We start from the raw sequence: 20969 nt of genomic DNA, 5'->3' as shown, positions 1-20969 counted from the left end.
TTTCCACAATGGCTGCACCAGTCTACATGTCCTCCAACAATGCAGAAGGGTCCTCCCTTCTCCATAGCTTCACCAGCACTTGTTGTTTGTTGATTTACTAATGATAGTCATTCTCACCGGTGTGAGAAGATATATCGTTGCGGTTTTAAGTTGTATTTTTCTGATGATTAGTGATGTTTCTACTAATGCTGTGAGCAGGATTCGAACCTGCGCAGGGAGACCCCATTGGATTTCGAGTCCAACGCCTTAACCACTCGGCCATCACTGTCCCCGGCTGGTTTGGCTCAGTGGATTGAGCGTCGGCCTGCGAGCTAAGTGTCGCTGGTTTGATCTTCCAGTCAGGGTACATCAGAGAAGGAAAACTCTGACTCCAAAAAACCTCCGCTGCCTTGCGGCATACCTCTTCAGGGGAAAGGCTAAGGGAGTAAACCCCGACAGAAAATCCGGAGCCGGAGTCCCTAAGGCGGTTTGACGTTGTAGTCAACACCGGCAACTCCTGCGGCGCACCTGAAGCCAAGCTGTATTGACTCCGTCTTTCCCTTGGACCCTTCAGCTGCGAAGAGAGGGGGGGTCTGCTGCATGGGCAACAGCAGACCCTCCATATCACCCTGCCCAGGCTCTGTAGCTTCAGCTTCACTGGAGAGGACACTCCAGCGTCATCGCAAGATGTCGATTCAACACGGGAGGAGACAGATACCGTGTCACTCCCGAGTCGGACTGCACAGCCATTCTCGGCGGTGCAGATAGACTCTTAAGAAGCTACACCATCGTCTCTCGAGACGGACGGCTGCCGACGCTGAGTGATGTTTCTCAAGGGAAAGCTGTGTCCTAAGACAATACAGTATTTTAATGTTACCATTCTTGAATATTACTTGACTCCTTCAGGAATGTCATTTCCAGATTATTCTGGTTATCTTTTAGGAAATGCGTCAGCTCTTTGTTCTGCAAGAAATCATCATGTGGCAAAACAATAGAGCACTTTTGCCATGGCTTGGTATTAAGTACTGGATAGTTAAACAAGGACTCAGGCAGAATTAAAAGATAAAGATATGAGTCTTCTTTTACAGTTATTATTACTTTTTGATTGTTTGCAAAAATGCTGTACTTTAGTTTCTAAGTCCCTTCCCATTGTTTAAGAACTTGTTATTATTTTAATTGTTCACAAATTCCTGATGGTCAAGATAATGTGAATAAAGATGGCCTGATTTGGAGGAAATACCCTTATTTTTTATGTCCCCTAGCACACATTTCATCTAATTATTATTAGGAAACATTAGACATAGCAAAAATTTAATATGCGCTCTTATACTTTAAAGATATATGAATAAATATAGTGACATAATTTGGGAAAAAATAGCCTGTCTTGAACTCAGCCAGACATTTATGGTAAAACATGACTGAGATTGGCATTGGATCCTTGACATGGATCTATTAATTACTACTGCCTCATTTTTTTTTGCTCTCCCACCCCTGGCCACTCTGATTTATGAACTGCTTCTCATATTCACAAAGTGGTTCATGAATCATATCAACCCAACATAAATGAATAAAAATGAGCCCATTTATACAACATTTGGTATGTAGTTAATTACTTGAAAATGACTGCTTGGAATTGCACTGAGAAGAGTGTCATTATCATTCAGCACTAAGGGTACAAAATGGAGGGGGTACAGAAAGCATAAACTGAAAGCAAAAAATAAAAATATAAGAGTAGTATTGGTTGTAGTGTGGAATTTTTAAATCATCACCAAAGAGTACCTAATAATGTCTTTCAATAGAAGGTATCTATATAACAGAATCCTGAGAATCTATTAAAATTGTGTTCATGGAAAATAACAATGACTTAAGAAAAGTCTTACCTATAAGATTACCCAAGAAGCAGCAAATTAAATTAATACAGTGTAATTTCAACTTTATTAAACAATATATTTAGAAGAAAGGAAATTAATGAAATTATGGACTTTTATTCTCTTATCTATAACTTCCTATACTTTCCAGGTGTTTTACTATGACTATGTATTAATCTTAAAATGTATTTGTATTAGTAATCTTACATATGTTTATTTATTTAGAAGCATATATTTTTTAAATGATAATAGCTACAGTTAATTGAGTGACTACTATGAACTTGTATGTGCAAATTACAACCTTCTTTTCTTTCCCTGTTCCACACTGCATCCCATCTACTTAATACCTCTGTTCCCAAATAAAGGTTAAGGCATCTTTGGTCCAAATTGTCACTAGCTGAGGATTAAACTCTCTCTCGCCTGAGTGATTTTTATGCTTTCTTGATAATGTAAACATTTCTCCAATATGACATATTTGGGTTTCTAGAAAAATGGCAAAAATTGTCCCAAACAGGAGATAAGGATATCCTATCTAACCATTCTTTGAAACCAATAGATAGTGACTCTAGCTTGTATTTTCTGAGATATGACAATATTAAAATAAACAAAAACAAAATAATTTGACAGCTAAAAGGTATAGTTAGATATTTTTAAATACTGTAGCATTAATGCTCACCATATTGCCTGATTTCTGATATAAGTCCTTTATCATTTTTATATGCATTATTGTCTAAAGAATGTCTTGAATTTATAATAACTAAAATAAGACTATATATATATATATATATATATATATATATATATATATATATATATATAGCTTCCAGTCAGGGCACATCAGAGAAGGAAAACTCTGACTCCAAAAAACCTCCGCTGCCTTGCGGCATACCTCTTCAGGGGAAAGGCTAAGGGAGTAAACCCCGACAGAAAATCCGGAGCCGGAGTCCCTAAGGCGGTTTGACGTTGTAATCAACACCGGCAACTCCTGCGGCGCACCTGAAGCCAAGCTGTATTGACTCCGTCTTTCCCTTGGATCCTTCAGCTGCGAAGAGAGGGGGGGTCTGCTGCATGGGCAACAGCAGACCCTCCATATCACCCTGCCCAGGCTCTGTAGCTTCAGCTTCACTGGAGAGGACACTCCAGCGTCATCACAAGATGTCGATTCAACACGGGAGGAGGCAGATACCGTGTCACTCCCGAGTTGGACTGCACAGCCATTCTCGGCGGTGCAGATAGACTCTTAAGAAGCTACACCATCGTCTCTCGAGACGGACGGCTGCCGACGACGACGACGACGATATATATATAAGTCAACTCTAATTTTTAAACTTATTTTATTGCTTTTGGGAGAAATTTTACTGAATCAATAGTTCCCTGCTTAGACTGGCATGAATAGAGTAACTGGAGAGAAAATAAATCTTAGCTCTTCAATCTAGAATAATTTGAATTTGAATCCCAGTGCTACTATTTATAGATTATGTAAATTTGAAAACATTGTTTAATTTAATCCCATCAGATGTCATTTTCTTTATATTTGAACTTGATGTAAAAATGACATCAATATAAAAAGGCAATTTTACATAATATATTAAATAATACATGTGTGGTAGTCGGAATAATGGCCATCCAAAGCTATCCATATCCTAATTCTCAAAACCTGTGAATATGTTACCTTATATGTCAAAAGAGACTTTGCAGATGTGATTAATTTAAGAATTTTGAAATGAGATTATCTGGATGGGCCCAGTGTAATCACAAATGTTCATATATAAGGAAGGCAAGAGAGTTAGAGGGTGAAGAGATGTGAGGACAAAAGCAGCCATTGGAGTGATGTTCTCTGAGGATGGAAGAAGGGGTCATGAACCAAGGAATGTAAGCAACCTCTGGAAGATAGGAAAGGCCAGGAAATGGATTCCCTCTGAGCACCTGCAGAGGGAACACAGCCCTGCTGAAACCTTGATTTTAGAACTTCTGGCCTCCAGACCTATAAGTAAATTAATTTGTATTGTTTTAAACCACTAAATTTGTGAAACTTATTACAATAGCAATAGGAAACTGATACAGTACACAGGGAACATTTTTTAACATAATTCCTGTTGGGTTTGATTTTTCAGCTGTTTTAGACTTAAATAGGCATGGTAATTTCAAAACTTCAGTTAGTTTTCTCCTATCACATCAAGGTTTTCTTACAGCTTATCTTAATGTGACCACTCTAGCCTGGATCAAGCCTAGATCGAGGGAAGTACTAATGCTCTCCTATTGGTTGAGAGCAAACCTCCCTTGAGTGGGGAGGGGTGGGGGATAACCTTGGAGACTAGTGACAGGTTCACACTTCTCTAGGCTATTTAGTTACACATAAAACAGTGAGGTGAGAGGTTGTGCGACACCCTATATAGTGAATTGTATTCCGAAGTGTAATCTGAGTTCTTGTCTGTATACAAAAAAAACAGCAGAATTTTTTTTTTTAAACTATGTTTTTATTTAGCCAAAATACATGCTGGATAACAATTATCATGTTATGAACCCTAGATGAGGGCCTCAGTGATTTTTTAAAAGTATATTTTATTAATTATGTTGTTACAGTAGTTCCAATTTTTTTCCCCTTTGCTCCCCTCTTCCCAGTAACTCCCTTCCCTCCAGCAATCCCAATCCCCATAGTTCATGTCCATGGGTCATGCATATACGTTCTATGGCTTCACCCTTTCCTATACAATTCTTAACTTCACCCTGTCTATTCTGTACCAACCAATTATGCTTCTTATTCCCTGCACCATATCCCCATTTCTTCCCCTCCCCACTCCCAGCTTATAACCCTCCAAATGATCCCCATACCAACAATTCTGTTACTATTCTGGTTCAGTTAGTTGGATTTCATTTTTATTTTTTAGATTCAGTTGTTGATAGTTGTGAGTTTGTTGTCATTTCAGTGTTTAGTTTTCATCTTCTTTTTCTTAAGTAAGTCCCTTTGACATTTCCTATAATAATGGCTTGGTGATGATGAACTCCTTTAGCTTTACCTTGTCTGGGAAGCACTTCATCTGCCCTTCCATTCCAAATGATAGCCTTGCTGGATAGAGTAATCCTGGTTACAGGTTGCCTTTCATCATTTTCAATACTGCTTGCCAGTCCCTTCCTGCCTGCAAAGTGTCCTCTGAGAAATCAGCTGATAGTCCTATAGGCAACCCCCTGTAGGCAACTCTCTGTCTCTCTCTTGCTGCCCCCAGGACTCTTTCCTTATCTTTCACCTTTGGCATCTCAATCATGATGCGTCCTGGTGTGGTCCCTTCTGGGTTCAGCTCACCCAGGGCCCTCCATGCTTCCCGGACCTGTATGTCCATCTCCTTCACAGAATTTGGGAAGTTTTCTCATTTTTTTAAGTTCTTCTTCCTCATTCTACACTGGTTGACTTTTTTTCTTCCTTATGTTCCAAATCATTAATTTGAATCCCAGTTTTCTTCCCTTCACCATTGGTTTTGATGTATTTTCCTTTGTTTCACTTAGCATTGCCTTCATTTTTTCTCTTATGCATTTGCTGTACTCAAGCACATCTGTCAAGCCTGTGAGCAACTTTATCACCAGTGTTTTGAATTCTGCATCTGTTAGGTTATCTATCTCCTCATCTGTTAGGTTGGCTATCTCCTCATCACTTAGTTCTCCCTCTGGAACCTTGATCTGTTCCTCCTTTTGGCCATACCTCTCTGTCTCCTCATTCTGACAGGCTCCTGTGTTTGTTTGCCTCTGTGTCCCAGGTAGAGCTATTGCTCCTGTTATGTTGTAAGGGACGGAGCCTTAGGGATTCATCAGTACAGGGAGACCTGTTTCACCATGTTGTGGTGCTGTATGTAGGAGAGAGGTCTGAGAGGGAACAATGCCACCCTCCCAGAACCAGCCCCCCTTCCAGGCACCTCTCCCACTTCGACATTGGACCGGCGCCCCTCCAGCTGCTGCCCTGGCTGTCTGCAGATGTTTTAGGACCATGGGGGCCCTTTAAACAAATGGAATCTGCTGAGAGACCAGCAGTTTCTGCCTCCTCCCCAACCCCCACTGGTCTGTACAGTCAGAAGCAATGAGGCTTGATTTTCCCCGGTGCTGGGACAGTGAGCTTCGAGGTCCTGTGAGGAGCTGGAAATGCTCCCCAGGTGTCCCTTCCGACTTTTTAAAATGTGTTACTTCTCTTTCTGCTGGCCTGTGGCTGCTGCCACCACACCACGTCCTCTCCACCCTGACTCCGCCCCTCCTACCTGTCCAGATGAGTATTTCCTCTTTATATTTTTGTTTGCTGGACTTCCATGCAGTTTGATTTTCTGGAACTTCTGGTTTTTTCTAGTTTTGAGGAAGTTGTATTCCTTCTTAGTTGTGGAGGGAGATGCAGCATGTCTGTCTTGGCCAGAAGTCAGAATTTATTTTTTTATTTACATACATACTTATTTCTTTTCCTTCAGATCATGTCTGCCTCTGCTATTTCTCATTGTTAATGCCTAAACAACCATGTTTATATCTGTGGCAGTTTCACCACTCCCAGTCAAAGGACAAACATCAGCGCATTTGTCAGGCAAGCCTATTTTGAATATTTTAAATAAAACTTGGTGATCAAGATAAGTCTTGGGCCCCTCACAAGGTATGTTAGCAGTGTATCAAGAGTTTATGGATGTGGACAAAGAGAACATGTGATAAACTGCCATTTGATATACCTATGGTTTGGCGAGAGCCCAGAGATCATTCAGGTGACTGTTACTTTTGTATAGTGAAAATGTCAGGATATAACAAGAAAAATAAATGTAAAATAGAGTATCCTAGTCTACCATCAGCTATACGCTCAGGGCCTCGTTCAGCTGAAATCCTAATGCCAGTTTTCATTGAACTACCCTCTTTTGGAAAACAGGATATGGAGAAGAACTAAGTGACAGCAACAATGAAGATTTTGAAATGGAAGATGACTCAGTTCGTAAGGGATTTGATCAGCATGAGTTGAATGATTTGGCATGAGATTTGGGACTATCCAAAAAGGCTTCAGAACTCTTAGCATCAAGACTGCATGAGAAAAACTTGCTTGAAAAAGGAGCGAAGTTATCCTACTTTCGATCAAGAGAAAGTGCATTTCTGCAGTACTTTTGAAGTGACAGTGTATTGCTGTAACATACATAGTTTAATGGAGGAATTGGAAATTCCAATCTATAACTCAACTGAATGGCGACTATTCATTGATAGCTCAAAGTGGAGCTTGAAGTGTGTCCTCCTCCACAATGACAATTTATTTGGTACAGTCCTGATTGGCCAGTCAGTTTGTTTTCATGAAGAATATGAAGACATAGAGTCATTGATCTGTTGCAATATCACAAGCACAACTGGATCATCTTTGTTGACCTTAAAATGTTCTGCTTCCTTCTTGGTCAGCAATGCAGATACACCAAGTATCCCTGTTTTCTGTGTATGTGGGACAGCAGAGCTCGTGAGAAGCACTGGGTGGAGTCAAATTGGCCTCCAAGATCTGACCTCAAACCTGGTGATCCAAACATTCTACATGAGCCACTTGTTGACAGAAAGAACATTATATTCCCACTTCTGCACATAAAACTGAGTCTCATGAAACAATTTGTTAATGCTTTGTCAACTGAAGGAGACTGTTTCAAGTATCTCATTTTGGCATTTCCTAGCCTGTCGTTTGAAAAGATAAAATACCTTAATATGTATGTCTGGTAGCATAACTTTACTACTTGTACACAATTTGACTTAAGTAACAATATATAGCCTTTATATGAATAAAATAACTCTAAATAAACAGTATATTCAGGTAATTTTTTTTCTTTATTTTCCTTTGTATGTACATTTTGTATGATTTTGGGAACAAAAGGAGGGTATCCTGTACCTTAAAGAGTTGATGTGATAGAGAAAAACTGGGCTCATTTTTGAATTCAGATGCCAAAATTTAGTCAAAAACAAGTGTCAGATCTAACTCAATGAAAATTGTGTTCCCCAGTGGTATTTAAGATGTTTAGAACAGTGCCTGTCTTATAAGATTCTAACATATTAGCTCAGGTCTTTCTGCACCTTACCATCTAGATAAGAGTAGCTTAAATCACAATCCATTAATTGTGAAACTTCAATGCCTTCACTATTATTACTAAGGCTTCCCAAAGACCTAACACAATTTGATCATCTCTGGCTTTGAAGTTCTGAATTGAATTCAGGACTCAGTTTTTGCCAAATTGGTTCAATTTAATAAAATACTGTTCCATGAATGATGCTAAGATGTAAAATCCAGCCCCTTTCTAAGAATAAAAATAAAACATTTACATTAGGATTTACTTAGGGTTGGGTGGGGTGACTTGCTTTAGGTAAATAGAGAAAAATGTATTATTATAGCAATGCAAAAATCTTAAAATTGAATACTTAGTATGACTTCCTACTCCCTCTCTTTTTTTTTCTTTTTTTTTTTTTTTTTTTTTTTGCTACCCATACTTAAATTCCTCTTAAATTTCACACAGCAGTTTATCTTCTTTTATTTTCTTATCATTTCTGTCTCATGCCCTCAGGATTTCACCTTCAAATACAAAGGTATTTTCTTAAACATAGTACCCTGCCTAAAATAAAATTTGGGACCATTATGAAGATAATACACAGTCTTTACACCACTTAATAAGTCTTAGCTAAGGAGGAAAAATCTATATACTATTTGGTTATAACTTAGGCTAACCCATCCATCTTTTTGCATCAGTTTCTTCAGGTGATAAACCTCACTCAGATTAAAGGGTGAAGCCTCAGGGCCAAAAAGCCAGTCTTCAAACAAACTTTACTAAGTAATACTGATATAGATCTAATAATTGCTACTCACTATCAATTTCACCAACATTAGTGTGTGATTAGAATTCATCATATTCAGGCTTTTTCCCCCTCTCTGTTCTCATGTTCTTTTAATATAGATTCTGTTGTTACAGTTATGTTCTCCAGAGATTAGGTTTAAAACCTGGGAGCTTATCCCTATAAAATTAAAATCCCAACCATATGTATATAATTTGTTCATTTATTTAAGTCTACATTCTTATTTACAAAGTGCTCTCTATATGTAAGTATGTGAACGTGTGTGTGTGTGTGTATAGCTAGATTTTTATCTACTATGGGCCAGAACTTCCTGGATTCTGTTTTGTCAGCAGCAAGGGTCATGCTGTCCCTAGACATCAAATACACATGACTTGTAATTACAGTGACTCCTCTTAAAGTCAGTGACCATGCAGAGTACACCTTTATAAATGAATACTAGAGCAATATGATTTTTGTTCATTTCCAGGTATCATGGGACCATAGTTTCTAACAGCCTATTATAGTATTCTGACCTAACCTTCAAAATGCCAATAAATTGGATTATAATGTAAGCCATTCTAAATGTCTTTGAAAGAAGACAGATGAATGTTACGCTGTCATGAATCTGTACCTCTGGGAAGTCTATGTTCAGAAAAAGTCAGTTAATGTTTGAGTGTGAAAAGTTAAAAACAAAATTCAAAAACACTTCAATCTTGAAGATCTCAATCCATCCAGTTATGTGATCTTTGACACCTTTGATTCCATAGATTTAGAGTATCAGATGTTTCAGCCACAATGTGAGTACATTTCCATATGGATATGTTAATTAATTGCAGAGGTGACTGACTACTGCTGAGCAATTACATCCAGCAGGTGAACAAATGGAAAAAGAGGGAGGGAACAGTCATTCTTAGAGATGTTCACTGTTGTCTCTCACCCAGAAGACAGAAGAGACATGCAGGGACATCTTGCTTTTTGTTAATGATCCTCGGATTCTTTCTGAGCATTTTTTTTTTTTTATCATAAAGAGCTCAAGGCATTCAGCTCACTTAGCCATAAGCATTACAAAGTCCAGAAATGCCAGACCTTTAAATCAGCAGAGACCAAACTCTGTTGTATAAGTTTCTATAGGCTACAACATGAATTTATGAGTACCCACTCATATAAGGGATCATGTCTGAGTCTCAGTGATCCCTCCCTTCTCAGGACCCTTGTGAGCCCCTGGTGAGCATATTTATATGTCTGTGGCTTTCCTTCCACCCTTACTAAATAATTTTGAGAGAGCTGGTACCTAATTCAAGTCAGGCCAATGAAATTCTCTGGGGAAATTGAAATTTTAAGCAGATAGGTGCCAAGACAGAAGTTGTTTCACTCATGTTAGTGCTTTCCAGAGGAAGTCAAGCACTTCCTGGAGCTGCCTTAATTCCCTGCCTTTCTGAGGTACAATTACTCAACACTTTTGGGTATCATAATGGGATTTGGAGCAAGGGAAATTAACTTGCCCATGCGATCATAGTTGAAAAAATATCAAGTCGTAGACAAGCCTCTTATGTGATATATGGTTTCCCAAGGTAATATCAATTAGATTTCTTAGATCTATTGATTGCTGAATGGACTGATTATAACAGATAGCAATAATAAGTTCAGTTATGCTTTCCAAAGTGTTTTTTTTTTGTTCCATTACTCACAACTGTAAGACTCATACACATGAGACATTAGTTATTCATTTTGCACACAAGGCTTTGTTAGCTTTTCAAATTGCTTTGTAAAAACTCTAGAGTCTCACAACATGTGAATCAGTGGTTTAGTTTAAGAGTTCAATGTGTGTCCTGATTTTGATATGATGTGGTTAACTAACCAGATGACATGTGTCTGATAATAAGGTCAATTAAGTAAGATACGCCAACCAGTGGGACTCAAATGACATTCTCAAGTATCTCCAAAGCTCTTTTATAGTCCCATGAATAATAATTAATTCTAATTTTATGGTAAAATATTATAATCATTTAATACTATAATAAGAAACAAGTACACTGTATTGTATCCTATGTATATTTTAACACAATTAAGATCACAATATTAACTTGTGCAGCCAGGTTAATTTATGCTGAGCATGGAGCATTTTTATTTTGAAGCAAGTAAATCTTCCTTTTAATCCATCATGAAACACCCACTAAATACCAACTACCTATGAATATATCTAAACCATTTACGAAGGTGTCATTAATCATAGAGGTGGTTACTTGGCACACAGGTTTTTGTTTTTCACCTAATTCAGGGTAACCTATGTATGGCTGGTCATGTAAGATTTTTAGAAACAAATACTTTACTACTAAGATTTTTCTCAATACTATACTAATAAAACACAACAGAAAATTATTGTTGCTGGGGGAGATTTAAGGCCCTAATTATAATCCCTGCTTTCAAATTTGTGTGCTCATTAAAATACATGTCAACATTTGAATTTAAAGGTAATTTTATATTAACAAAATACTGCTTTTTAATTTCATTTGTATTTTATATATTAAGCTTCTATATAAGATTTTGTTTCATTAATATAGCCAAATTTCTTAACCTTGGCGCTGCTGACATTTTGAAACACAATTTTATTGTTGGGGGCTTCCCTGGTCATTGTAAGATGCTTAGCAGTATCACTGGCCTCCACTGACTAGATATGAGCATCAAGCCTCCACCATTAGCCTGACAATCAAAAATGTCTACAGAGATTGCCGAATGGCCCCTGTGGGAAAATTATCCACTACTTAAGTTATAAGATCATAGGGCTGGCCACACTTTAGGATTTTATAGATCATGTTCACACCTTTATTTATTTATTTTTTTTTTAGTCATAAGCAGCTGTTAAACAAATACTCGTCGTCGTCGTCGTCGGCAGCCGTCCGTCTCGAGAGACGATGGCGTAGCTTCTTGAGAGTCTATCTGCACCGCCGAGAATGGCTGTGCAGTCCGATTCGGGAGTGACAATCCCTGCCGCACTTGGTACAGGTGAAGGCAGATGGCTGTTGTTGCTGCTGTTGACGCTGCTTCCGCCTCGATCTTTTCTGGACCGCCTCCTCGTTGCGCGCAGCCTCCGCGCGTGACGTACCTTGCCTGACCGCGAGCCTCCAGGCTAGGCGGTCGTCTGCTTGAACTTCCCATGTGTTGAGATTGATGGAGCATTGTGTCATGTCCTTTTTGCAGATGTCTTTGAACCGCAGTTTTGGGCGCCCTGTCATCCTCTTGCCTTCTGCTAGCTCGCCGTAGAGGAGGTCTTTGGGGATACGGCCTGCATCCATTCTTTTGACATGGCCGAGCCACCTGAGGCGTCTCTCGCTAAGAACTGCATGCAAACTGCTCATATTGGTTCGCTTCAGCACCTCGGTGTTGGGGACCTTATCCTGCCAGGCGACATGCAGGACGCGTCGCAGGCACCTCATGTGGAAGCTGTTGAGTTTCCTTTCGTGCCTTGCGTAGGTGGTCCACGTCTCGCTGCCATAGAGGAGAGTGCTGAGTACACAGGCTTGGTAGATGCGCAGTCTGGTTTTCTCAGTGAGGCTGGAATTATTCCACGCTCGCCGATTCAGTCTGGCCATAACTGTGGCTGCCCTGGCGATTCTCCGGTTGACCTCCAAGTCGACTGACAGAGAGCTTGAGATGGTGGACCCGAGGTAAGTGAAGTCGTTGACAACCTCCAGGGTGTATCCGTCGATGGTGATGCATGGGGGAGTCCCCGTGCCTTGAGCCATAACATTTGTCTTCGTCAGGCTGATGGCTAGTCCGAACTCCTTGCATGCGTGGGAAAGGCAAGTGACTAGCTGCTGGAGTCCCTCTTCGGAGTGTGATGTCAAAGCTGCGTCGTCGGCGAAGAGCATCTCACGGATGAGCACCTCTTTGACTTTGGTCTTGGCTCGTAGACGGGCCAGGTTGTAGAGCTTGCCATCGGATCTGGTGTGAATGAAGACACCCTCGCTGCAGTCCTTAAAGGCGTATTGGAGGAGCATGGAGAAGAAGATTCCGAACAGCGTAGGCGCGAGGACGCAGCCCTGCTTTACTCCGCTGCTGACTGGGAAGGCCTCAGAGGTTGCGCCGTTGTAGGACACCGTGCTGTGCATGTTGTCGTGAAAGGACATGACCACAGCAAGCAGATGTGGTGGACAGCCAATCTTCCGTAGCAAGCTGAAGAGTCCGCTTCGACTGACCAGATCAAACGCCTTCGTGAGGTCAATAAAGGCGAGGTAGAGTGGTTTATGCTGCTCGTGACACTTCTCCTGCAGCTGGCGTAGGGAGAAGATCATGTCCACTGTTGATCGGCCAGCTCTGAAGCCACACTGGGACTCTGGGTAGACGCGGGAAGCAAGGGTCTGCAGGCGGGCAAGAGCGACCCGGGCGAATACTTTGCCGACGACGCTGAGGAGAGAGATGCCCCGGTAGTTGTTGCAGTCGCTGCGGTCTCCTTTGTTCTTGTACATGGTGATAATGTTGGCGTCTCTCATATCCTGGGGGATGTAACCCTCCTTCCAGCAGAGACAGAGTAGATGGTGGAGCGGCTGTAGCAGGACTAGTTTCCCGCTCTTTAGGATTTCTGGAGGGATTCCGTCGCTTCCTGGTGCTTTCCCGCAAGCGAGGCGGTCGATGGCTTTGCCGAGCTCTGCCGCAGTAGGTGGGGTATCTAGCTCCTCCATGACTGGTAGGTCTGGGATGGCGTTAAGAGCAGTGTCTGTTACGGTGTTCTTCATTGCGTACAGCTCGAGGTAGTGCTCGGTCCACCGCCGCATTTGCTGTTCCTGGTCAGTGATGACCTCACCTGTCTTGGACTTAAGGGGGGCGATCTTGGAGGGGATTGGGCCTGTTGCCTTCTTGATACCCTCATACATTCCTCGTGCGTTGCCTATATCGGCGGCTTCCTGAATGCTTCTGCACAGGTTTAGCCAATAGGTGTTGGCACAGTGGCGGGCGGTCTTCTGGACTTTGTTCCTGGCAGCCCGTAGAGCTTGAAGTGTACTGGGAGTGGGCGTGACCTTGTAAGCCAGTAGGGCCTTCCTCTTAGCCTCGATCACGGGTTCCATTTCTTCCCAATGAGCCTCGTACCAGTCAGCGTTCTTCCGCTCTTTCTTACCGTAAGCAATAATGGCGGAGTTGTATATGGCGTCGCGGAGACGTGGCCAATTGGATTCGATAATGTCATCTGCCGCCACTCCCTCGCCGAGTGCATCTTCCATCTTGTTGATGAATTGCTGGGTCTTAACTGGGTTGCTGGCACAACTGGTGTTGATGCGTGGGCGACCCTAAACAAATACTATAGTAGATAATTTTTAAAGCTTTTTAAAATATTTATTTTGTTGTCTCACTAAGGGTGTTTAAACACTATTCAGGCCATAAAAATAATGTGCAATTGTATTTTTCAGAAAACAAAAGATATGCAGGTATATTTTTAAGTAAAAAAAAAAATCAAAAAATCATCAATTCATGTAATTATGGGAACAGGAAGCAAAAAAGGAATCTAGTAAAACCTTTATGTGCTAAATTCTGGAATACAACTAATCTTTAAATTTATTGTAAAACACTTTGAAGACATTTTTTAAATTACACTTGAAATTTTTCTTTACTCTTGCCTATTGCTCAAATAAATCTTATTAAACTGACCAGTGTCTCATCTGAGAAAGGCTTCAACGGGACTGTCCCAATGTTCATCCTATGAACTTTCATTTTTCGTAAGGAAAGTCACAGAGAAATCAGAAAGGGCAAAGGGGTTTTGTAATGATGTTTTTAAGAAGAAGATTTCTGTTAGGTTAACACACGTGACCAAAACAATAACTCACCTTAGTAGCCTCAAAAACATAATAATGAAGAGTCCTTTGTCAAATTTAGATACACTGTTGATGGGAGGGTAAATTAGCGCAACCTCTACCAAAGGCAATGAGGCAAAATGTAAAATGCATTTACCTTTTTTTTAGCCGTTCCCTTTTTAGAAATAGCCTTTTTAATGAGACAGTAAAGTGTGCCAGTATATTTGGAGCACCTTCATTTATAAAAATAAAAGACAAAAAACAATGTAAATGCCCACTGAAGAGTGCCTGGGGAAAATAAATCAGGGTATTCTGTACAACTGAACATATTGCAGTAAAATATTTAAGAGAGCTTATTATTTACTGATATAAAACCAATTCCAAGATGCTTTGTTAACAAAAACAAGCATGGTCAGAGCAGGTAGGCTGCTGTCTAAAAAGTCCCCCACCCCCCAAGAAGATAAAGCTGTGTTTCTATTTGCACACAAACATTTATGGAAAATTTCCAATATTTTAGCTCCTGGGAATTAAGGTAGAAAGCAACCTTTCTATTATTAAATTTGAATATTTTGAATTCTTTAAATTATTATTACACATTACTTTGTGAGAGAAGACCATGTAATTTTTTTAAGTAACTTTGTCATTTCCAAATAATATGCAATATTTTTCAGAATGGATAGCTATAAGAATTTAAGTTACTCATGGACTCCATAATCCAGAGAACCAGCCCAAGTGTAAATGGAGGGATAATAGAAACTCAAGTAGGATATCTAGAGTTAGGGTCTTAGGGTTTGCATTAACACATAAGCGCAACTGGAGCTGGTAACTACGTGAACATCAATCCTAAGTAAGTGTTTCTTCACCGGTTATATTGAGTATAGGTAGACCTGGGTCTCAGAGATGAATCTGAAAAATCTCTCTAATATAGATAACATTAGGCACCAAAAATTACAGAAGACAGAATTTGTTGTTATTGTTGTCGTTGTTTGCTTGTTTTATTAAGTTCTAACAGGAGAGGAACGTAGGCTTTGATGCATAATGTAAATGACCTCCTACTTGTAAGGCAGGACATGTTGCAGATATTGGCAGAGACATTGTTAGGAGGCTATAAGAAAGGCCATGGTATAAAAATAACTGTAATAATGACCATCGTTTGTGGAGCACACATCTCTTTTAATTGTCACTGCCATTTGAGGTAGTAGGTGTTTTGATGGATAAGGAGACTGGGGCTCATGGATAGAAATGAAATAGCCCAAGCTCACACCGCTGGTCAGCAGCAAAGAAAGACACAAACTCAATATGCCTGCTTTTAAAATTTTTAACCACAAAATCTTTATGCCCCTTGGTGAACATGACCCAGGGCTCAGAAACCTGGAAATGGAAGCCATCATGCTTATGAAGCTATCTCTTCTCTCTCTCATCCTGACAGAATCACAACCACAGCTGCATGTATGATGGACCTGCGAAGATACCCTCTGGATGAACAAAACTGCACACTGGAGATTGAAAGCTGTGAGTTACTTGGACAGGGGGATGAGGAAAAAGAGTGTTTGCTTGACCCAATTAAATTCAACCTCATACTGAATAATTGGTACTAGGATATTTTCAGCTATACTATGCTGCCAACTTTCTAACAGTTTTCCAGTTTAGTGACATTTTTCATTATACTGGTGGCTCCAGAGTCATTTCAATACTGTACAGTTAGAGTTTTGAACCATTAAGAAAAGTCGACTTGGTTTAGCTAGACAATTTATGAACTCATATTTTCTTCTTCTCATGGTGGTGTTTCTCTCAAAGCATCCTAATACCCAAACTGCATTAGAGGAAAAGCATTTTAATACATAAAGACTTTATGAGATTGTTTTTTGTTTAGTCTCTCCACCTGAAGGATTGTAGATTGTCATCTACATCTACTATGGTAGAGTCTTGTGTGCTTTTGTCTTCTTCATAGGAAGAACACACCTTCACGAGGCTTGTGCATTGGGCCAAAGTCTTGATGTGTTTCAGGTCTAGTGACTGATTTTGGTTTGTCCTCTTGAGCTGTTTTTCATTGATTGCTTTCTTAACAATTTGAGTATTTTAGTCACTAAGATTTAATCTGATTGATTGCCTTTGTTTCATTGTTTGACAGCCATCACCAAGCAGACATTTGAGTCCATTTATTGTGAACATCAGGCCTAAGCCATTTCCTGATTTTAAGGGGCACAGAAAAATGCAGTAGCTAATTCAGAGCATTACAATACCACCTAACATAATGATAGAAATAGGTATTTATTTAAGTCATCTAAAATAATCTCCAAATCTAAACATCAAAACAATAAAAGAAAATGGGAAATTTTCAGGTGACCTCATACTATTATTGAATAATAAATGTACCCCCGATCACCTGATTATTAAGTAATTACACTAATTTTCTAGTTTTACTAAATAGAGACATTGAAATAGATAAAGATACTTATGTAGATAAAGACACAGATTCAGACATAGATATTGCTCTACTACCACTAGAAACTAGAATGAACAAGAAAATTCATGAGCTATTCTTTAACTAATATTATAATTTTGCACTTATATAAATTAGTTGCTTGATAGGTGCTAATATGTGGAAGTATTAATGATTACTTTTGGTTTAAATGACAACCAAATTCAAAAGACAGAAATAAAATATTAACCTAATCATTTATTAATGGCCAGTGATATTTTATAAATAAGGCAGAACTTGAGCTAAGCAAGTAAACTATAGCTTTTGGAACTGATGTGGAAAGAGTCTAACTCACTGATTTCTTTATATTGATTCCTTTTTACCCTTGACATCTCTTCCATTGATTGTAACTTTTTTACCTTTACTTCTGCTGGGCAGCAGTAGGATAGGACATCCTCTTGAAATTCAAAGATCTTATGGTTTACATCATTCACTTTTAAAAGTAATGAATTTGACAAGTACTTGAATTTATTCTGTGTTGTAAATCATCAAACACTAAAATTATCAGCATTTATTTTCTCCTAAAATGCATATTTTATTTTATAATACATATTAAGTTTTTCTATTATTATCAGTTATATTTTTCTTCAAGCAAGCAATCTACTTTATTCATATTTAGAAGTAGATAACTTTTAGGTCCATTTATCATATCATATAATGACCAAAACAGAACTACTGTATATATGAGACAGACATGAAACATAACTTTTGCAGGGCAGGTATGGGAAAGCACAGACAACCAGATAGTCCAAAATAATCATAAACTAGGTGTCACACAACAGGTGGTGACTCAGGCATATGATAGTCATTAAAACAATTCAGTAAGATGCAATCAGCTGTCCAGACAGATGAATGAGGCCAAGTAACTAGGACCCTAAAGTCAGCTAATACGTAGGATTGCAGACAGATGGTGGCCATCATTAAAGTGACCCAACAGCAGGTCACAGAACTCTAGTCCCTAAAGATATTTACCTAAAGCAAAGCAGAAACTTAGGTATGTCAGGATGTGTGTAATGAGGACTTCATAAAGGCAGGAACTGAGAGAAAAGGGGAGAAAACACAGAGCTGCCTTCGACTTCGCAGACCAAGGCTGGGCATTAAAATAACCCCCCTGTGACATAAATATTTGTAACAACATTTAAGACATGATTATCTGAGGCTCATAGAAGTAAAATTACTTACCCAAGGCCACAGGGCAAGGATAGTAGTGAAGTAGGGATCCAAACCCCAATAATCTTATTATGATAGAATCCTACAATCAACAGGTAAGCAAGGAGCGGAACATCAACGATTAGAAGTACTAATTGGAACCACTCTCAGCTAGGTTGAGAATGCTGAATCAACCAAAGACTGGTCTGTATTAACTAAATTATCCCCAATAAAGATTCATAGAGCCCAGAAGCTGAGGCAGAATTTCCTTTTAGGTCCAAGGTCACATGATTGCAACTGCAGAGAGGGTAGCCTGTGGAGGCAGGAAACCAAATGGTCTTTGATGCCACTGATGTTAATCTAAGAAAAATTTGAAAGCTTCAAATGACAACATTGTTTACCTTTAATATTTTAGTTAAAATGTATCCCTTTTTAACAATAGATAAATCAATGTAAAGAGATCTTAAATATTAAGGGGAATAACTTCAAACAACAAAGTAACATATAGCAATAACATGGACTTCAAATGAGCTTTGCTTGTTCTTGCCTAAGTACATAATCAATATGCTGTTAACTATTAATAAATGCAGAATCTGTTATTCATCTATTTTTAACTCTTTATTATGAAATATGTGTCACATTATTTGCTGAAACAGCTATCCCTGAATTTATGAAGACTATAATTGAGCTTTCAAGTGACTATAAATGAGAGGCTGTAGTGTCTGTTGGGGAATAAGAATAGAAAAGTAGACATTCTGCCAGTGTAAGGTTGAACCGATTATACTTTTATGAACAATAGAGATGTTACCTACCTTAAAAAATGGACTAGTTTGTATTCTCTTCCATCACAACCCCAGGGATGAATAAATGTTTTTCTTGGTTACATCCTTTGAGAAAAATTAAAGATGTTTTGCTTTTCTTTAATGTCATCTAGTCAAGTAAAATTAGAAAGGCCATAAAGCCTTATTAACTTAAAAATTTAGTTGAACTTGAAGCAGACTAATAGTTTTATGGCCTTGGGATTCTATAAAAACAGTTACTGGCATATAGAAAAATCCATCAAGAAATTTAGTATTAAGAGGATTTGGAATTTGAAAGCAATAAACTTATCATGGGAAGTTTTGCTAACCACAAGCTTACTGGAGTTATAGAAGGCTTGAGATAACAATCATGGAGCATTCAGGTGCCTTTTCCCATTCTCTGCAGCAACAGTTGAGGAAGATCTTGACCTTAACTTCACCCTCTTGGTATAAGCAATAAGCAGACAATGTCACTACATCCAAAAAATGGTAGAAGCCATGTAGAAATCTCTCGGTAGACTCACCCATCTTCTTTGAAACTTCCCTATATCTTCACCATCTAAGTGAGCCCCTGTGCTAAGGATTCCATCTTTCTTCCTCTGAGAATTCATTTTTTCAAGTTTACAATCCTCCTACCCCTGATTACTTACATACTTGATCTCACCCTCTGTACTAACTCTTTACTCACAGCTTAAAAACAAGCTTAAAACTCTTCTCATCATAAAACCCCTCTACTCTACCTCCATACCTCTCCATAAGCTTTTCCTAAGCTCTCTACTCTTTTTTTTTTTTCAGGCTACTTGAAATAATGGTCTATAATTGTTGTCTAGTGTCTCAACTTTCTCTCAACCCATAGAAATCTGGAACCTGTCTACCCATCTCTCACCTCCACTGAAACTGTTCTCAGAAAGGTCATAATACACCCCTCTCACATAGCATCTTTATTCCCATGGCTGCCAAATATATATCTACAGCTCAGATCTCTTCTAAGTCCGAGACTGATGCATGAAGCACTCTTCTTGGCATATCTGTTTTTATGTTTCAAAGGCATCTTAAACTTAGTTTGCTCAAAACTTGACTATCAATTTTTCCCTCCCAAATGAGTTTCCTTACCAGTCTCCTTAATCTCACTATCAAACTAGAATCCTAGGATTAATTGTTGACATCTCCGTTACTATTGTCAAGCACCATTCATTCTGCTTGCAAGATAGTTATCAATAACCTTCCACTTCTCTCCAACTTTATTGCAAACAACCACCATTACTTCTTGCTAAGTCATTGTAGAACAGCAGTCTTTTTCATTAGTCTTCTTGCTTTCAACTTTGACTTCCTTCAACTCATTCTCTACCCAGCAGCCATAGTGATCTTTGCAAGCTATACACTAGATCATATCACTTCTATATTTGAAAATATTCAGATTCCCCATCACACTAAGAAAATTCTCCACACTTTCTTTTATAATTTTATTAAATAATCAACAGTTAGTTCCACATTAACTATTTGTAGATTTTTGAAAGTGGTGACAGGCATATAAGTAACCAATATATAAAGATCATTTGGTGAGTCTTCATTCTTGTTAAGTCTTCTGAACAACTGCACGTAGAGTATGGAACATTTCTTTCTTTTCTTTTTGTATATTTTATTGATTATGATGTTACAGTAGTTCCAATATTTTTCCCCTTTGCTCCCCTCTGCCCAGTACTCCCCTTCCCCCAGCAATCCCATCCCCCTTAGTTCATGTTCATCGGTCATGCATACAAGTTCTTTGGCTTCACCCTTTCCTATGTTCTTCTTTTTTTTAAATAAATAATTAATTAATTTTTATAACAATAAAAAATAACAATTTTCCCCTCTCAGACTTAAGACTTTTTATAATCTTATAAGGGACAATGGGTGAAGGTCTCGTGCTCCTCTAGCTTCTTCAAGCTGGACATGGTTGTCGTCCTACCTACCCTTGGGTCCAGAAATCCCTAATAAGAGTGGGTGTGGGGGAAGGGTGGCCTTCCCACATGGGGAAGGATCGTGCAGACTCCAGGTTGGTTGGCTGTCAACGGCGTGCTTGGTTTAACAGGCTGCCATCCTTGTTATATTCTGGGGGCAACAGATTTGG

At 39.1% G+C, this 20969-nt stretch overlaps 1 protein-coding gene and 1 non-coding gene across 2 annotated transcripts in view; one reads left to right on the top strand and one right to left on the bottom strand.

Annotated features, from left to right (window-relative positions):
* Window positions 1–20969, top strand: part of GABRB1 (gamma-aminobutyric acid type A receptor subunit beta1) — a 342039-nt gene that overhangs the window by 239285 nt on the left and 81785 nt on the right. The window contains exon 5 of the mRNA XM_090268178.1: window positions 15858–15940. Within this exon, the coding sequence (XP_090124304.1) occupies window positions 15858–15940 (83 nt within the window). The remainder of the gene's footprint in view (window positions 1–15857; window positions 15941–20969) is intronic.
* On the bottom strand, window positions 187–268 carry TRNAS-CGA (transfer RNA serine (anticodon CGA)). Its single transcript has one exon. It is a non-coding gene; the product is annotated as a tRNA-Ser (tRNA).

Source organism: Furipterus horrens, unplaced genomic scaffold, assembly GCF_987537825.1.
Source record: "Furipterus horrens unplaced genomic scaffold, mFurHor1.1.pri manual_scaffold_2, whole genome shotgun sequence".
Lineage (NCBI taxonomy): Eukaryota > Metazoa > Chordata > Mammalia > Chiroptera > Furipteridae > Furipterus > Furipterus horrens.
This window is presented reverse-complemented; position numbering and strand designations above follow the sequence as displayed.